Genomic DNA, 19,251 nt, shown 5'->3' on the forward strand with positions numbered 1-19,251 from the left:
AATGGCTGTTTATTTTTTTGCCACTCTTTTTCGATTTTCCTGCGTGCCGATTTCATATTTTTTAGAGTGGAGTTATACCAAAGGTTTTGGAGTTCCCTTTTGTTCCTTAGCAGTTTGATTTTCTCTGGTAGAAATCTCATGTGTGTTGGGTAAGAGTATAGTGATAGGAGTATACTACCGTCCACCTGGACAAAATCAAATCAAATCCTCCATCATATCTCCAGTGACATCTGTTGGCTTCTGGTTCCCCCTTGCCTGTTGATGTAGGCAACCGTCGTGGCGTTGTCAGACATCACTCTGACCACTTTGCCTCGGAGTCTTTGAGCGAACCGCAGGCAGGCAAGTCTGACTGCCCGCGCTTCTAGGCGATTGATGTTCCATCCTGCCTCTTCTGCATTCCGCTGCCCTTGGGCGGTTAGTTCCTCGCAGTGTGCTCCCCATCCCCATAGACTGGCGTCTGTCGTTAGCAGAGTCCAAGTTAGGGATGACAGTCTTGAGCCTCTGTTCATGTGGCTGGGCTGCAGCCACCAGCGTAGTTTGGTCCGGACTGTGCCCGGGAGGGCTAAGCGTACGGTGTAGTTGTGCGACTGTGGGTTCCAACGGGACAGCAGTGAGTGTTGTAGAGGCCTCATGTGGACCCTCACCCAGGGGACCACTTCCAGTGTGGATGCCATCAGCCCTAGGGCCTGCAGGTAATCCCATGCCGTGGGGCGAGGGTCGCTCATCAAGGATTGCAACCGGTTCCATAGTTTTGATCTCCTTGTGGGAGTCAGGCTGACTTTGTCTTTCTTGGTGTCGAAGTGGACCCCCAGATACTCCAACGATTGTGAGGGCTGCAGGAAACTCTTGTTCGTGTTGACCACCCACCCGAGGCTCTCCAGTAGAGACTTGACTCTGTTGGTTGATTGGATGCTTTCCTCTGGTGACTTTGCTCTGATCAGCCAGTCATCCAAGTAAGGATGTACGAGGACTCCTTCCTTCCACAGTATTGCCGCCACTACCACTATCACCTTGGTGAACGTCCGTGGTGCTGTGGCTAGGGCCCGGAACTGGTAGTGATGGCCCAGGATCTTGAAACGTAGGAAACGCTGGTGTTCCTGATGAATTGGGATGTGCAGGTACGCCTCTGACAGGTCCAGGGACGTGAGGAACTCTCCCGGCTGTATTGCCTTTATTACGGATCTCAGGGTTTCCATGCGGAAGCGGGGGACCTTCAGGTATCAGTTTACGGATTTGAGGTCCAGGATTGTTCGGAACGTTCCTTCTTTCTTGGGAACGAGAAAATATATGGAATAATGACCAGAGTTTATCTCCTGAGGAGGTACCGGAGTTATGGCCTCGAGGTTCAGTAGCCTGGCCAGTGTAACTTCCACTGCCGCCTTTTTGGTGAGGTCGTGGCAGGGGGACTCCACAAACTTGTCCGGGGGGTGCGTATGAAGTCCAGGTAGTACCCTTCCCGGATGATGGCTAGGACCCACTTGTCCGAAGTTATCTCGACCCATCTTTGATAGAATAGGGCCAGTCTGCCCTCTATGGCTTCACTTGGATGGGTCGGCTAATTCTCATTGCGGAGCGCGGCCGGGACCTGAGCCCAAGCTGTTTCCCCTCTTGTTGTGCTTGTTCCGAAAGGACTGGTTCCTGACCAGAGGGTGGGGCGCCTGATAGCTGCTCCTGTATGGGTTGAAGCGCTGCGAGCTTCTGGCCCTGGAAGGCTGCTGCTGGGCTCTCCTTGACTTGTCTTCCGGAAGGCGCGGTTCTGGGGATTCGCCCCATTTGCCCGCCATCTTTTCTAAATCACTGCCGAACAGGAGGTTCCTTTGAAGGGCATCCTTGTGAGTCGGGTTTTGGAAGATGGGTCGGCCGACCAGCTTCTGAGCCAGAGCTGTCTCCTTGCCACCACCACCGATGATACTCCTCTAGCCGCTGTGCGTACGAGGACTGAGGATGCGTCCGTTAGATAGGATAGCGCTGGGTCCAGGATTTCTCCCGGGGTGCCGTTCCTGGCCTGGGATAAGCAGGCGCGTGTCACCACAGTGCAGCAGGCCGCAATCTGAAGAGACACAGCAGCCATGTCGAATGACTGTTTAAGCATGGCTTCCAGCCGCCAGTCATGCGTGTTCTTGAGTGCTGCTCCTCCCTCTACCGGAATGGTGGTGCGCTTGGAGACTGCGCAGACCATGGCATCCACTCTAGGGCAAGCGAGCATGTCTTTGGTTGCTGGATCCAGGGGATACAGGCTGGCCAAGGCCCGCCCCCCTTTAAAGGCAGACTCTGGGGTGTTCCATTCCAGGTCAATTAGCTGTTGAGCGGCTCGCAAGAGCGGGAAATGACGGGAGGTTTGTCGAAGGCCTTCCAGAAATGGGTTCTCCTCGGGATCCCCCTGGGTTTCTGAATCCGGAATCGCCAGTTCCGCCAGGCATTGGGAGACCAGATCCGGGAGCTCCTCCCTTGTGAAGAACCGTCTCATGGTTCGGTGGGGTTCTGTCCCCGGGGGGAGTTCTCCTTCTAGGGGTTCGACCTCTTCTTCTGAGATGTCCGTAGCCCCGAAAGTGGGACTACTTGGTGGTAACAGCCTATGCCTAGGTCTTGAGGGGCCTGGAGCATAGGAGTCCTCCTGCGACGTATGGGGTTGGTCCGCCTGGGAATCCGTTTGCATTAGGACAAAGGCGTGAATCCCCTTGAAGAGTTCCACCCAAGAAATAGACGAGGGGTCCACATTGAGTAGCGCTGCTTCCCTGGGAGCCTCCGGTTGAGAGGGAGTCCCGCTGGGGTTTGCTAGCTCCAGGGAGCCCCCTGAAGAGCTAGCCCCGGCCCTGGGCGAGACTGAGCCTGTGGTGGATCTCCCAGGGCCTCCTCGCATTGGGCGCATAAGGCATCGGCTTCCTGGCTCTGGGCGGCCCTGAGGTGGCATGCTGAGCAGAGGCCATGGGATTTTACTTCCGTTATTGGAGGTGTCGAGGTTGCCTGCGCGTACACGTTTCGCTGCGTATCTGTGCGCTTAGCTGGGGTTTGTGTGCGTATCTGAGCGCTTAACCCGGGATGTGCGCGCGGGTAGTCGAGTGCGCGTAGTCCGTGCGACCGGGACCTGCGCGCGCCGCTTATGCGTCCAAGGGTTCTTGTGCGTATAACGCGTAGAAGTAGGTTTGTGCGCACAGGTAAATTTTGTGCGCTCGGCCGGGCGGCGATATGAACGGCGAGAATGAGGCCAAGATGGTGACGGCGACCATGCGGGCAAGATGGCGACTACCTCGGAGGGTATCCACGTGGGAGGGCCCTTGGAAATGCCGGAGTCTGGCCCTGCTAGGGCGAATCAACCCGGTGGCGCTGGCTTCGGCCGATGGCCTGCGCTCGTCCTCAATCCTCGGAGACCGGCACAAGTAAAGATTTCTACCTTACCTTATCTTCGGCGCTTCCCGGTCTCAACCCAGGCGGTCTCCGGCTGCGGGGGGAGCGGGCAACTACCTTCACCTCCGCTTTTGAGGGTGTACCCGCTGCCTCTAAGCCACGCCCAAACTCGTCTCGCTCGGGGGCTAAGTCCTCGCCGCGAACGGCTCCGGACCGAGGCTGCCTCTATGCCGCGCCAGAGCCCTTCTCACTCGGGGGCTAGGTCCCTGCCGCGATTCGGCCACCGGACCGAGGCTCTTACTTCCGAGGGACCACGGAAATCACCTCAGGAAACTCAACTGGGGGAGGGACCCGAGGGTATCACCGCAGGAGTGCGGGGCTCGTCTTCAGGTAGGAATTTTCTTTAAAATTTGGTAGAACGCTCGGCGAGCGTGAGATAGCTCCTAACTGCTTTGGAGACGGAAAATACTGAGGTTCTGCACTTCCTGCAGGGGTATATGTACTAGGGGCTGACGTCAGATTGAAATCTGATCCGTCTCCAACTGCTAGAACGAGTACACTATACCCATTGGTTCTGAGTCCATCTGCTACACACTAGGAAATTTTAAATAAGAATTAGGATTCCACACTGCTTCCAGGTCAGATATGTCTCATTGAACATTTTAGCAAGATACAGGGTTATTATATGGTGGCTCCCACAGTGGGTGGATATGGATAATAGTGTTGACTATCTTCATTTATTTGTTCTTCAGAATGTGAATAGTAAGAAGGGTTCATGAGCAAAGAACAGCGATGGATTTTCAATTTAAATACTGTATCTGTTCATTGATTAAATGAAAAGATTGAATGAACCGTTTTTTGTGACTTCTTTTTGTTTGGGATTAGCTCTTTAACTGCAGTTGAAATAAGAGAAAATATAGGGGCTTTAATTATAGCCAATAAAATAAAGAGTCTGTGACTGCGGGAGCTGGGTTATGTGATTTGTTTTATAAGAACAGCGCGAGGTTATCACCATGTTATACATTCAGTATTTTATGCTGGTGAATTGTGTTTTGCAATATTTAATTATATTTATGACTGTATTTATGTTAAAAATATGGATTTTTTTAAAAAAAAAAAGTTTAATTTATAGAAAAGGACCAATGAGAGTTTGACAAGGGCTCTTCTGTGAGAGCCTTACTGATGCAGCTTTGGTGGAGTAAATGTTCCCCTGAAGCAGCTTAGTATTTATTTATTTATTTGGATTTTGTTATATACCGAAGTATAGCGTTCTGCCTTCACTCCGGTTTACATAATAACATGATACATACAGTTAACTTAGAACCTTATTTAACATTCTAATCGAAATTTTATATGAATACGATATTCCTTAATAGAACTATTAAATCATTTCTTGTAAGAGCAAATAAACCAAACTAACAACGTAAGTGTTAAATAGGAGTCTTGATTAATCGGCGATAAGGGTCTGAAAAGGAGATCGGAGTATGTAGGGTGAGGGAGGTCATGTCTTGGGATGGGTTGGATATGGGAAGAGGGAAAGAGGATATAGGGGAGGGGTTGGTGGTGGGAGGCGGGGAGGGGAGCGGGGAAGGTGTGTCAAAAGAGAGGGATCGTTGACGTGTATCATGTAACATGTTCATTTGGGTTCAACTACAAGAGTTCTTTTACTTGAACTTTATAGATACCGTTTTGACAGAACAAAGTTTCCCTTGAAGAAGGCTTGTGTGGCGAAACATATTGGCAACCTTTTCCCCACTAATGTTTTCTTCATTATAATGATGTTGATTTTGGCTATCGCAAATGATTCCTCTTCACTTAAATAATTAAATAAAAGGTTTGATTCATCATCAGGTGCGCTTTATTTAACTCGTTTCATCATTGGAATAAGTTGGTTGGTTTGGGTTTTTTTTATTTCTTCTATTTTTCACATTTATGGTACTTAATAGCATACAAAACTCTTACGCTAAAAACTCTTACGCTAATCCACAAAGCCCTACACAACCAAAATATGCAATGGTTCACAGAACACCTGAGCTTTCACAACATAAGTAGACCCACAAGACAACAACATAGAGCAACATTACTCACTCCATCACCTAAACAATTTAAACTAAGCTCCACCAAAGCTCGGGCCCTATCATTAGTGGGGCCTACACTATGTAACAACCTACCATCCTCCCTTTGGCAAGAATCTTGCTCCAAAAAATTTAAACAAAACTTGAACACCCACCTCTTCAAGCAGGCATACACCTAACACCTCATTCTGACTCATATGACTTTCTGACTTTATTCTTGTAAATACTTATACTGTTAGTAGTATCATTCGTACCATTTTATTGTTATTATGCACTTTATTTTAATTTTATGTAATTTTATGCATACTGTTCTTTGTTTCACTGTAAAGCTCTTTTAGCTGCATTTTGTTTATTGTGAACCGATGAGATGTTCCCAACGTTCATCGGTATATAAAAGCTTCTAAATAAATAAATAATTTGTGTGATGGATGTTCTTTAAGTACTTTTTTAAATGTAGGTTTGCATTTGTGTCTGAAGTTGCTTAGTCTTTTCCCCATTGTGTCTTTTGCCAATTATGTGGTGTTTTGATCTTTTGTATTTCTTTTTATTTTATATCCAAATTAATTTTTATATATTTTTGGATTTATATTATATATGCATATAATCTAGTTTTTTGATGATTTATGTGATGATATGATTTAGCCAGAATTTTGTCATTCTTACCATTGTGGGTCATGAAGGTAACAACAGCAACATTTACTTCAGGTATCAGCTCAATTTTGAAAGTGTCTTCTTCTAAGCTGCTGATATTCTCCACCAGCATAGATAACAACTCCTTTGTAGCATTCTCTTGGATATTCTCAAGCACAACTGATAAGGAAAGTGGAGTCTGTGGCTCGTTAATGATTTCCTCCGAGAATGATCTCACATGAAGAGTAGCGTTCTTCAGCACATGGTCCTTTTTCCTCAAAACTTCCTGAGCATCTGGTTTTAAAGACAAATAAATTTAAGGGCACACAATTCATGACTTATGTCTAGTACAATATAAGTAGCCAAGTACCATTATGGAAGATCAACAACTTCTGGGATATTTGGCCAGACCAGCATGCCGCTTCGCCTGGACAATACCCTAGGGGTCTTAGGCCAAACTTTTTATAAAGGGAATGTTTATCATTCTGCTCATTTCAATTTTATAAACATTTACTGGAGTGCCTTTTAGCACATTATCAACTAGCAGATGCCTCCTTACATACTCCTTTATAAAATGAGATAACCAAATTCCTTCATCAGAAACATTTGTGGAAAACAAGTTACAAATTCTGCTTTGTGTAAGAAACAATAGCCTATGGCATGGTGCCATGAGTCTGGAATAGAGGGGGGGCACAAGAAAAGGAAGAGAAAAGGGGGAAGTTATAAGGAGTTTAGAGTGTCAGGAAAGCAGGGATACAGAACTAGTGAACTGGCTTCACTGAGAAAGTGTTTCCAGCTGTTACTTCCTTGATCCAGTGAGCTATGGTCGCTTGCGAGGCCGCTTCGCCTTGTTTCTTCCCGCTGTGAGGAACGAACAAGCGATCCGTTTTGCATACTAGTTATGATTGTTCCAGGTACCATATCAGGAGTTTGCCGACATTTAGATTGCCAAGGCGGCGGATGTAATCTTGGTCCCACTCCTCGTAAAAGAGAGCCAACAGACCCCCTATTAGTGGCACTGAGGAGGGGACCAGCCTTGCCTCATTGGGAAGACTTTTTTCTGCCCAAGCCCTGGGCGGTACCTTCTCTGCCGGGCTGGCGACCGCGAAAGGGCTGACCCCAAGAGTGCTGCCTGCCCAGTGGTTGTCTAGACGAAGAACCCGACGATCTAGAGACCCGAAACCTATGATTTCCCTGAACAGAGTACAAGAGGTAAAGGAAGGTCTCGACTTGGGCGTATCTTCAAGCAACCTGTGAACTTTGTTCTCCCCCAAGGATTTAATCATCTCCTCCAACACTTACCAAACAGCAGCTTGCCCTTAAAAGGCAGAGATCCCAGCTGCGATTTGGAGGAGATGTCTGCCACCCAATTCCTCAAAGGAGTCTGCGAGCAGAAACAGTGGACATCATGGTTCTACTGGAGGTCCACAGCAGATCGTACAAAGCATCTGCAGTATAGGCCACCACAGCCTCCAGCCGCTCCGCCTCGAGGCACTCTGCTTCTGACAGGACCTTATCCATTTGGAGCTGCTGCACCCAACGAAGGCCTGCCCGCAACATAAAATGGCTACACATAGCAGCCCAAGCCCCCAAAGCAGAGACCTCAAAAATCTTTTTGAGGTGAACTTCTAGCTTTCTACCCTGAAGGTCCTTGAGCACCGTGGGACCAGTGACAGGGATAGTAGTGACAGCGGACACAGCCGCATCCGCCTTCGGTATCTGGAGAATATCCAGCGCCTCATCCGGAAGCAGGTATAACTTCCCCATAGACCTGCTCACCTTCAATCCGGCATCTGGAGTGTCCCACTCCCTAAAGAGCAGGGCGCTGACCGACATATGGAAGGGGAAAGCCACAGTGGGGCCCCTTGCATTGAGATCTCTTGCAGGGCCTCAATACCTAACTCCTCAAGCACAGCGGGAATTAGGGGGGCTAGTTCTTCAGTGCGAAACAAAAAATACACCACCCTGGGGTCAACCCCCGCAAGGCCTGACAAATCCGGAAGCGACTGGTCTGGGTCCTGGTCCCCCGCATCGGAAGACACCCCCCCCGGTGGAACCGATGCCCAGGCGGTAACCCTCAGTTGGGCGGGAAGGGGGGGTCCAGAATGAACTGGCCAATCCCCTTTGGAGGCCCCCGACCCCTCCAGGGCCCCAAGCTTAGTGGGAGTCACTGGGGCCGCTTTTTCCCCCCCGCAGGCGCTTGGTCCTCCGGCCTTGGGAACCCGCTTTGTAGCCGCGAAGCCTAGATGTTCTTCCAACCTTGAAAACTTTGCTGAGAAAGCGCACAAAATCAGCAGAAACAGAGGAGTCAGAGCCCTCCCTCCGCACCTTCCTCCAAGGAAAAACCTCCGGCCGCATCAACTCGGTCTGCCCCAGCATCATGAGGCCATGGTGACAATGAGGAATGGGAATCCCCCTCCCCCTCCATGGGCTGCGCGAACACAGCCAAAATGGCCTCCATTCCCGTGCTAAGTGGGAACGAGTCCCCCAAGGGCTTTCACTCCGAAGTGAGCCTACCATGCTCTCGGCGCGAAGAAGGCATCCCCGCAACAGCTGCTCTTCCGGAATGACCATCCCCGCCAGGGGAGGCAATCCGCGCGGCCCTACATGCCACACCATGCGGCATGGTCCGAACCCCGTACTGAAGAAGGCAGCACCTGAAAGAATAGGGGAGCTGAGACACAAGAGCTGCAAGAGCTGGGATGCTGGCCTACCTGCAAACCGGTGAAACGAAAACAGGAAAATTGGTTCTTACCTGCTAATTTTCATTCCTGTAATACCACAGATCAGTCCAAACCAGTGGGTTATGCATTCCCACCAGCAGATGGAGGAAGAGAACAAAAAACTTTGAGGCACTGCTATATACCAAGTGTGCCACCTGCAGCTCCTCAGTATTTTATCCATACCCAAGCCAAGAAACAGACAAAAAACCATTTAACACCCCAAAAAAGGGCACACATGAAAGAAATTCCCTCAAGGATCGGAAACAAAAAAAGCCTCGAACATGAAAAGAACCGTGGTTCAGACCTGGGGTTATCACTGAATTGGTATATATACGGAGCCTGACAAGTTTGGCTCTGTCTCCATCTGCTGGTGCGGAGGCAAAACCCAGGAGGTCTGGACTGATCCGGTACGTACAGGGAAAAAGCACTTTTTTTGTCCTGCAACAAAACTTAATGGAAGCAGAAAAAAAGAAAAGAACTTTCCCCAACGGGGGATACTTCCCTGAACCCGCAATCACGGAGAGGGAGCCAGTCCCCTGGCTATCAGGAGTCCCGAAACACACGGGCTATCACTGCCGGGGGTATCCAACCCCCCGTTCGCCCGGCTCTACTCAAGGGATGGTCCAGAAAACTGAACCTGGCACCTCGAGGAGCAAGAAATCCAAAATTCAGCTCAGAGCTGCAGGTATGTACCACCATCTGCTGGAGACAAAGAAATACTGAGGAGCTACAGGTGGCACACTTGGTATATAGCAGTGCCTCAAAGTTTTGTTCTCTGCCTCCATCTGCTGGTGGGAGTGCATAACCCACTGGTCTGGACTGATCTGGATATGTACAGGAATTAACTTTTTTTTTTTTTTTAAACACCCTTTATAGAGGGCCCAGCTGCAGGTTCCTACCGTCCCCTGGCAGGGTGAGTGAACCGGGCTTCCTGGTGTCAACCCTGGTGGCTACTTGAATGGGGGCGAGCAGCAAGGTCTCTGACCCTCTGCCAGGATGCCTCAATTACCAGAAGGGATTGTTCCCCCGGGACCTAGCAACCCTCTGGGAGGCTGAAGACTTCAGAGGTCCAAGATCTTCCTCTTATTATATTCCCCCCCCCCCCTTTTTTTTTTAAACTCAAGACTGCTGGGATTTGCACCTCCACCATCTGCTGGAGACAGAGAAATACTGGTGGACTGCAGATGGCACCTCAACTTAACTGGCAGTGTCAGTCAAAAAATTTCTGTCTCCATCTGTTGGAGAGGAGGCAAAACCCAGCTGCCTGGACTGATCCAGGTACGTACAGGGAAGAGAAAGATACGTATTCTGTCTGAACAGAAATAGCAAAAATAGTAAACATCTCACACCAAAACAGCACCAATTTCGAGTACTCAAACCATAAACACCTTACCTAGGAAAAGGCAACACTGAAAATATTACCCCAGGCCTTAAGACACCAATACACCTTCTATTAGGAAAATGGAACAAACAAGGCTACTTATAGAGCCCTACACAGAAACTACACACCAGCAGAATATCTCACCTCAGTCAAATATGCAGTCCCTTACCTAACAAAGAATAAAGAGACCATAAAACATAACTAGACGCATGCAGACAAAAACTGAATTGGAAACCGCAACAAGCCAGAGTCTCTGTATGCAGTGTAACAAAGGAAAAAAAGAAACATCACCAGTCCTTATAAAACAAATCAAGAAATATTTATTTAAAATTTTTTCTATACCGTCGTTAAGTTAAATACCATCACAACGGTTTACAGAAGGGCACGATAAAGAGAAATATGGGTGGTATAGATTACAAATTACTCGTGTGCCATCATAGTACGGTAACAATTTAATATAATAAACTAGGTGTGTAAGTTAAACCTGATTGTTAGGAACAAATTAGGAAGTTTGATTTTAACATTAATATGCTTATGTAGGTTACTAAAAACTTCTAGCTTGGTGCATCCTTATCTCTCAATATAAAATCAATAGCAGAAAAACCATACTAACAAAAGGAACAGATTTCAAAACAGCTGATGAGTGGAATATCCAATAATTAAAAACTCATATCAAAAATTTCTAGATACCAATAAAATATTTCAAAACAGCAGACACAAAGGCCCAATAATGAAAAATGATACAAAAAATGTTTTCCTCTGCATACCTGGGAACATTTGATATCCAGGTGCCCTGAGATTGTTTTGAATTAGCAGGAGGAGGGATGGTTTGCTTGCAACTTTCTCCTCTCTCTCTCTCACACTGGCTCTCAGATCGCTCGCTTATACACATGCTTTTTCTCTTTCACTTATATAGGCTCTTATTTACACACATGCTGTCTTTTCACGCTTACGCACACAGGCTTTCAATCGCACACATACATGCTATCTTTTTCTCACACACAGACTCATTCACATGCTTACACCCATGCAATCTCTCTCTCTCTCATTTACATACAAGATCTCAATCACATACTCACATGTTCCCTCACATAAACCAGCTCTCAAGCACACACAGACACATATGCTCTCTCTCTTACTTATACATACAGGCTCTTAATCATACATATACATGATCTCTCTCACACACACACACATACTCTTTTCACACAAACAGGTTTTTAATCACAAATTTACACATACAGGTTCTCAATTATACACTTACATTCATGATCTTTCACACAGGCTCTCAATTATTCACATACATGCTGTCTCACACACATATGCTTGCTCGCTCATTCACTCACTCTCTCCCCCCCCCCCCCACCCAAACTAGCAGCAGCAGGCTCCTCCACTTCCAACCCTAAATTCAGAAGCAGGCTCCTTCACTTTCAGCTCACGTGGAGAAAGGAGTCCTATCAGCCACGGGGGTTGACGGTGTTCCTCGTTTTACTCCGAGTCGCACTGCTCATTCTTCAGGCCGCGTTCTTTTCTTCTTCGCGCCAATGCTGCCTGCACTAGCATGGTCTCTCCTTCCCGCGCACGTACCTGCTGCTCACCACTTCCTCTTCCAGGCCGCGGGGGGGGGGGGTGTGGGGGGAAGAATAGAGCATGCCGGTACCACTGACTCCAGCTATCCTGCTGCGTTCCGCCCGGGCTATCAGAATTTTAAGCCTGGGCGGAGGACCTATTTTGCTTGGGTAGGAGGAGCAGCTGGGTCAACGGGGGACTGGAAAGTGTGGCAACACACCTGCTTGTGCTTGGCAACAGACCGGTTGAGAACTGCTTCTCTAAGCTATTCCTCCACTTATTTGCCAATAAAAATAAAATGTTAAAATAAATCCTACCATAAGTGTTTTTGGTTTACAGTAAGCTCATCATCAATTCTTCTGGCACTTAGAAGGCACATTCCTATCTGAAACTGAAGCCCAAATGAACTTTGCCCTCCTGACACGCTGATGCTAGATGCTCAACACATTATGACACCGGGATTACCAGCACTGGTCTGTTCTGGGTGCTCTGTTTTCCAGGTATCTACAAATATTAGCCATGTACTGGAAGCTTTATTTCAAAACAAGTAGAGGCAGGAAAGACAATTCCTCAAGGCATGGCCCTCTTGGACTTTGGCACAGCAACACATGATATGTCAAGCCCATCCTGCAAACATGATTTCATCATTGTTTTTTTCCCTACTCTCAGGCAACATTAGCCAACTTCCTAATTCCTAGCTAAGGGCCATAGTCTGCAAAGATATTTCACAAGTTACTACTACCAGGCATTAAGCATGCTACAGAAATTACAAAACTCGGAAAGTCATCCAAGTTGAAATGCTACTAAAAGGCCATATACCGTAGCACTATAAACTCTCAAAAGAAGTTCCTTTTTCCATGATTTGGGTATGGAGGCACACAGAAAAATTCCTTGTTCCTTCCCTGCAGTGCTTCAAAGCTCTGCCAGACCTAGCAAAGAATGGCTCTCTCTACTTCAGCAGAGCCTAACAAACAGAATCTCACTCAAAATCAAAAGTGCAAGGTTATTCTTGAACCAAAAAGAAATTCCTATTATTTTAAAAACTTACCTTCATATATGAGCACAGGGATCGTGCCACTGATTCGTGTCTCATTCCCTTCAAAGTGCATGTAGGAATTTTTTTTTGGTTCAAGAAACACCTTATACTTTTGATTTTGAGTGAGATTCTGTTTATTTGGTTTAAATTTATTCTCTCCTCTCATTGGCTTCTCTAATTAGTTAGTACTGAAGTGGAAAGAGCAGCATGGTATGTTGCACCAGAAAGTAAGCACCATATTCACAGAGAAAAAAAAATAATATATATATATAAATATATATATATAAAACGCATATATATTTTTTTTAAGAGATTTTAGTGATAGAATTAAAAAAAACATTTAAACCTGTCTTAGTCTACATTTTCAGTGATAATGGTGCCTGCATTTTGGAAATTAAATAAATAGCATTATTAATCTGTACATCTCTCGGCAAGATGACTACACAAGAACACTACTATTACCATTAGCAACAAGGAATAAAGAACATCGGCCATACCTTTGGCATTTTCAAATGTGATTTTTATTCCTTCATCATCTTGGTGAAAAGATGCAACAGGACCACCTCCAGAGTGCGCCTTATTTTCAAAGTATAGTTCCAAGATCTCATTACTGATCTCACCTCCAGAGGCTGTGACAAGGACAGTACACATCTCCTCGGAGGAAGCATCTCCTGCTGATGGTGCTTCTGAATATGGCGAAAAGAAAACCAGAAGACTACATAAATCCCTTTAATGGCTGAACTTTATTGAAGTTGCAAAGATCATCGATACAAACAGGAACGCAAGGAACATTTGTTCCTTATGCACCTGAGACGACATATACACAACATTTTACAATTCCCATTTATACTGCTCTATCACCATCCTTTAATGTAAATCCTTTTGTTTAATAAACAAAATGCACCAGCTTCCATGGATTATTCTAGATCTTTTGATCTCTGTGTGCATGTAATCATAACCCGCACCTTCCTTGGGTCCCACTAACAGAAACACAGAAACAGAATTATGGAGGCAGAAATGGACCGGAAGGACCCATCTAGTTGCCCAGTTTGTTTCCTGTTACAATGCCATATTTCCTAATTGCTCTCTGGTTTTCCCTCAACTCCTTTGCAACTAGGGATTCTCTTCTCTGTGCTTATCACAGATCTTCTTGGACTTCTGGTATGCTTTTTGCCTCCATCTGTTCCATGAATCCACCAGTGTGAAGTAACATTTAGCTGTCAAAAGATCCACAATACTGTAAGCAAAACTGAGGGGGGGGGAGGGGGGGAGGGAGGGAAGAAAGCTGCCTTAAGACCATCTTCTTAGACTGGAAATCAAACTGACATCATGGTGCCATCCTGCATTGTGGAGTACACAAGGAATCGCATCTTTGCTGCAAGAACAGCCTGTGAAAGCTGGGGTTATGCACCTTTCTTCTTTAAAAAAAAAAAAAAAAAGTGTGCAAAGCCAAAAGGTGCATCAAAACCAGACAACCTCAATAATCTTTGAACATTTGCCAGCAAGCTCCTTAAAGCAGCCATGTGCTGCACTTTCTGCGGGGACAATGTGCACTTTTTAACCTGTAGAAAATGTAAAACCAAAAAGTGGTTCCCTTGTACACCCAACCTCCCAATGCAGTCTGAAAAATGTATTTCATAATCTGGAATGACTGGGCTGGCCCAACGGCTCAGGTGACAAATGCTGTGCGTTGCCATGCAGCAGGTCCCTGTTCCAATCCTCACATCGGGTCTTCTGCTCCCTGCTCTGGCCAAGGCTGGGGATGCAGTCAGAGCCTCGGGGGAGGGGGGGTTGTCACGCTCATTATTGGATCCAGTGCCCATGATTAAAGCGTTCCTGAAGATGCCCTGGTGCATGGCCCCTGCCTCAGGACTGGCACTGCAATTATCACGGAGGATTATTAAATAGTGCCAAAACCCCAGGTATTTGTGAATGAAGGCTCACGGCATAAGATCCCAGTCCTGGTTCTGATTGAGCTGGAAGGACAGGAGGAGCAGGAACAAACCTCCTGGTCAAAATAATTGTATTTCCTTTTCCACTGTTTGTAAAACATTCTCTGCATTTCTTGAGGTTTAAATTTCCTTTTATTAAATGTGTTCTTTCCTTATTGACTTTATTTCTATCAGATAAGGTGACACATTGGCAAATATTTCTCACTTTGTCAAATACTACAATTTAGTTCCAATTGTGTAAATGTACAAACTGTCTTGATTGTGGAAAAAGCCCATAGGAAAATTGGTTCTTACCTGCTAATTTTCATTCCTGTAGTACCATGGTTCAGTCCAGACTCCTGGGTTTTGCCTCCCCTCCAGCAGATGGAGACAGAGAAGTTTTTGACTGCCACGTAAGTTGAGGTACCACATGCAGTCCATCAGCATTGAACTGTACCCAAGCCAAATGACTAGTAACGCAACTAATAGTAACTATCTACAATTTCCCCCCAAAAAGAGCAGAGGGAAGAAGAAAACCTTGGAAATTCAATAAGAACCCTTGCCTGCACAACACACCTGCGCAGGACCAGAACCTGAAGCCATAACACTGATCGAGCAGACTCTCAAATTATCCTATCCCAAACTGTGCGGGACTCTGTACTGATCTGTGGTACTACAGGAACAAAAATTAGCAGGTAAGAAACAAAATTTTCCTTTCCCTGTATGTACCCAGATCAGTCAAGACTCCTGGGATGTACCAAAGCTTCCCTTCACTGGGTGGGACCCAGAGAGTCCCGCTCGAAGCACACGCTTGCCAAAGCCCTCTGCTTCTGGGGCCTGGACATCCAGACAGTAGTGCCTGGCAAACATGTTCAAAGACTTCCAAGTAGCCGCCCTACAGATCTCGTGGCGCAACGTGCTGACACTCAGCCCAAGAGGCCACTTGCGACCGGGTAGAATAAGCATGTAGCCCAACAGGCACCTGCCAACCTTCAGCGATGTACACAGAGCTGATAGCCTCCTTCAACCTCTGAGCAATAGTGGCCCTAGAAGCCTTATGCCCTCTCCTGGGGCCACTCCACAGCACAAAAAGATGATCCAACAGGCGTAAAATGTTGGTAACCTCCAAGTAACATAAGAGGACCCGCTTCATGTCCAATCTCCGTAAATCTCTGGCTGAGTAGTGGAAGAATCTGAATCCGGAAAGGAAGGGAGCTCCACAGACTGATTCAAATGAAAAGAGGATACCACCTTAGGCAGAAAGGAGGGAACCATTCTCAAGGATACTCCAATATCAGTAATCCGCAAGAAGGGTTCTATACAGGATAAGGCCTGAAGCTCTGACACCCGCCGAGCTGAGGATATACCCACTAGAAAAATCACTTTTTAAAGTAAGATACTTTGAGCCTTTAAAGCTTGCAGTGCTAAACGGTGACGAAGACATGGCCCTTAAAACCAGATCGAGGCTCCAGGAAGGGCAAAGATTCCAGACGGGAGGACATAAATGCTTCACCCCCCCGAAGGAAGCGCACAATGTCCGGACGTGCCGCCAAGCGAACACCATGCACTCTACCCCAAAGGCAACGCAGGGCCGCTACCTGAATTCTCAGGAATTAAAGGATAAACCTTTAACCAGACCATCTTGTAAAAAGGCTAAGACATCACGCACGGAGGCACGGATGGGGTCTACCATGTGGTCCACACACCAAGGCTCAAACACACCCCACACCCTGACATATGCCAGGGAAGCAGAGGTTTTCCTAGACTGCAAGAGAGTAGCAATCACGACTTCCGAATAATCTTTATTCCGTAGGCGCTCCCTCTCATAAGCCAGGCTGCTAGACAAAAGCGATCTGCCTTGACGGAGGAGATTTGGCAGGGGCTGAAACTGCAAGGGGCCGACCACCGCTAGGTTGACCAGGTCCGCAAACCACAGCTGCCTTGGCCATTCCGGTGCTACGAGAATTACGTCCCCTCAGTGGGCCTCCACCCAGCGCAACACCTTGCCGATGAGTGGCCACGGTGGGAACACGTACAGCAGGACATCCAACAGCCAAGGGAGGACCAGAGCATCCATCGCTTCTGCTCCTATCTCCCGATGCCGACTGAAGAAACTCGGGGGGGCCTTGGTGTTGCGGAAAGTCCCAATCAAGTCCATAAGAACATAAGAAAATGCCATACTGGGTCAGACCAAGGGTCCATCAAGCCCAGCATCCTGTTTCCAACAGTGGCCAATCCAGGCCATAAGAACCTGGCAAGTACCCAAAAACTAAGTCTATTCCATGTTACCATTGCTAATGGCAGTGGCTATTCTCTAAGTGAACTTAATAGCAGGTAATGGACTTCTCTTCCAAGAACTTATCCAATCCTTTTTTAAACACAGCTATACTAACTGCACTAACCACATCCTCTGGCAAAAAATTCCAGAGTTCAATTGTGCGTTGAGTAATAAAGAACTTTCCCCGATTAGTTTTAAATGTGCCCCATGCTAACTTCATGGAGTGCCCCCTAGTCTTTTTACTATCCGAAAGAGTAAATAACCAATTCACATCTACCCGTTCTAGACCTCATGATTTTAAACATCTCTATCATATCCCCCCTCAGTCGTCTCTTCTCCAAGCTGAAAAGTCCTAACCTCTTTAGTCTTTCCTCATAGGGGAGCTGTTCCATTCCCCTTATCATTTTGGTAGCCCTTCTCTGTACCTTCTCCATCGCAATTATCTCTTTTTTGAGATGCGGCGACCAGAATTGTACACAGTATTCAAGGTGTGGTCTCACCATGGAGCGATACAGAGGCATTATGACATTTTCCGTTTTATTCACCATTCCCTTTCTAATAATTCCCAACATTCTGTTTGCTTTTTTGACTGCCGCAGCACACTGAACCGACGATTTCAATGTGTTATCCACTATGACACCTAGATCTCTTTCTTGGGTTGTAGCACCTAATATGGAACCCAACATTGTGTAATTATAGCATGGGTTATTTTTCCCTATATGCATCACCTTGCACTTATCCACATTAAATTTCATCTGCCATTTGGATGCCCAAATTTCCAGTCTCACAAAGTCCATGCAGGCCTTATATGCAGCAGGCTCCAATTTCCGGATGCTGCGGACACAGCAGCATCTACCTTTGGGATCCTAAGAAGGTCAAGCGCATCTTCTGAAAGCGGATACAGATTGTCCATGGCCCTGCTGACCTTCAAACCTGCATCTCGAGTATCCCACTCCCTGAAGAGCAGGGCGCTGACATGAAAAGGAAAGGCTTTAGTTGGACCCCGGAGGCCCAACATCACTGGATCCACGGCTCCCGTCGCGCTGTCCTGGGGGGTCTCAATGCCCAGTTCCTTCAGAACTGCGGGAATCAGAGGGGCCAGCTCTTCCCTACGGAACAAAACACACCACCCTGGGGTCATCTCCGTTGACCATCGGAGCCTCCACCTGCAACTGCCCAGGATCCGGGCCCTTTCCATCGGCAACTACCCCAGGAGGGTCTGAAGCCTGCGCGTTATCCTGAGGCGAAGCGGGTAGAGATGTCGTGGATCTTAAAGAACGTCCAAACTTTGAGGTCCCTCCATTGTCAGGAGCCCTGGACCTTGTGGAGGACACAGTCCCTGCCTTCTGTGGGCCCTTGAACCGCTTGGCAGCTCAGAAAGGATCCCTTTTCCTTCCGTGGCGCTTGGCTGACCTCCTGGCTTTAAAGAGCTTGTGCCATAAAAGCACAAACTCAGAAGAAACGGAGGAGAAGGAATCTGGGCCCTCCCTGGGCTCCTCCGCGGAAGAAAGGTCCTCAGCCGCCACAATTTGCCCCCCCCCCCCCACCCGAGGCCTCAGCATGTGGCGACAACGAAGGAGGGTAATACCTCCTCCTCCCCCAAGGGAACATGTCCTTCGAGGGCTGCTCCGCCGAACAGGGCCTCCCAGGCTCTCGGCGCGTTGACGGCTTCCCCTGCGCCGCTGACCCGGAGGTTCCCCCCGGGGTGGCACTTTGGCAATAGGATGGTGCGCGAAAGACACACATGCGGCTCCACAGGTGGTATAGGCCACACCATGCGGCATGGCAACAGAGCTCTGACTGCAGGACTAGGGGGGATAAACTAGCGCCGAAGAGGTGGAGAGGAAGAAAAAGCCGCCCAATGTGTCGAGTCACTGGAGCTGGGACGCACAGAGCCTCTTTGTTCGTCTTTAGTTTGTTGTTTTTTTTTTAACTTGATCAGTAACATTCGGCTGCAGGCTCTTGCTGTCCCCCTAGCAGGGCGAGTGAACCGGGCTCCCCAGTATCAACCCTGGTAGCTGCGAAAAGGGTGAGCCCCAAGGTCCCTGACCCTCTGCTCAAATGCCTCTACTATCAGGGTGGCTAGTTCCACCAGGACCTAGCTACCCCCTGGGAGTCTTCACTCTTCCCCCGCCCCCCCCCCCAAAGACTGCAGGAGTTTGCACCTCCACCATCTGCTGGAGTCAGAGAAAAGAAAATTGGTTCTTACCTGATAATTTTCATTCCTGTAGTACCACGGATCAGTCCAGACTCCTGGGTTTTGCCCCCCTTCTAGCAGATGGG

At 47.6% G+C, this 19,251-nt stretch overlaps 1 protein-coding gene across 4 annotated transcripts in view; it reads right to left on the minus strand.

Annotated features, from left to right (window-relative positions):
• Positions 1-19,251, minus strand: part of PARP14 (poly(ADP-ribose) polymerase family member 14) — a 183,568-nt gene that overhangs the window by 140,914 nt on the left and 23,403 nt on the right. For 3 of the 4 annotated variants that reach the window (XR_003857327.1, XM_029605294.1, XM_029605292.1), the window contains exons 4-5: positions 13,257-13,445; positions 6,084-6,344 (exon numbers count right to left, since the gene is read on the minus strand). Coding sequence is in view for 3 of the 4 variants with exons in the window: in XM_029605294.1 (XP_029461154.1) it covers positions 6,084-6,344; positions 13,257-13,445 (450 nt within the window). In the remaining variant the exon portion in view is untranslated. The remainder of the gene's footprint in view (positions 1-6,083; positions 6,345-13,256; positions 13,446-19,251) is intronic. The other variant, XM_029605293.1, reaches the window with a different exon arrangement.

This window comes from Rhinatrema bivittatum, chromosome 6 (genome assembly GCF_901001135.1).
Source record: "Rhinatrema bivittatum chromosome 6, aRhiBiv1.1, whole genome shotgun sequence".
NCBI classification, from domain to species: Eukaryota; Metazoa; Chordata; class Amphibia; order Gymnophiona; family Rhinatrematidae; genus Rhinatrema; species Rhinatrema bivittatum.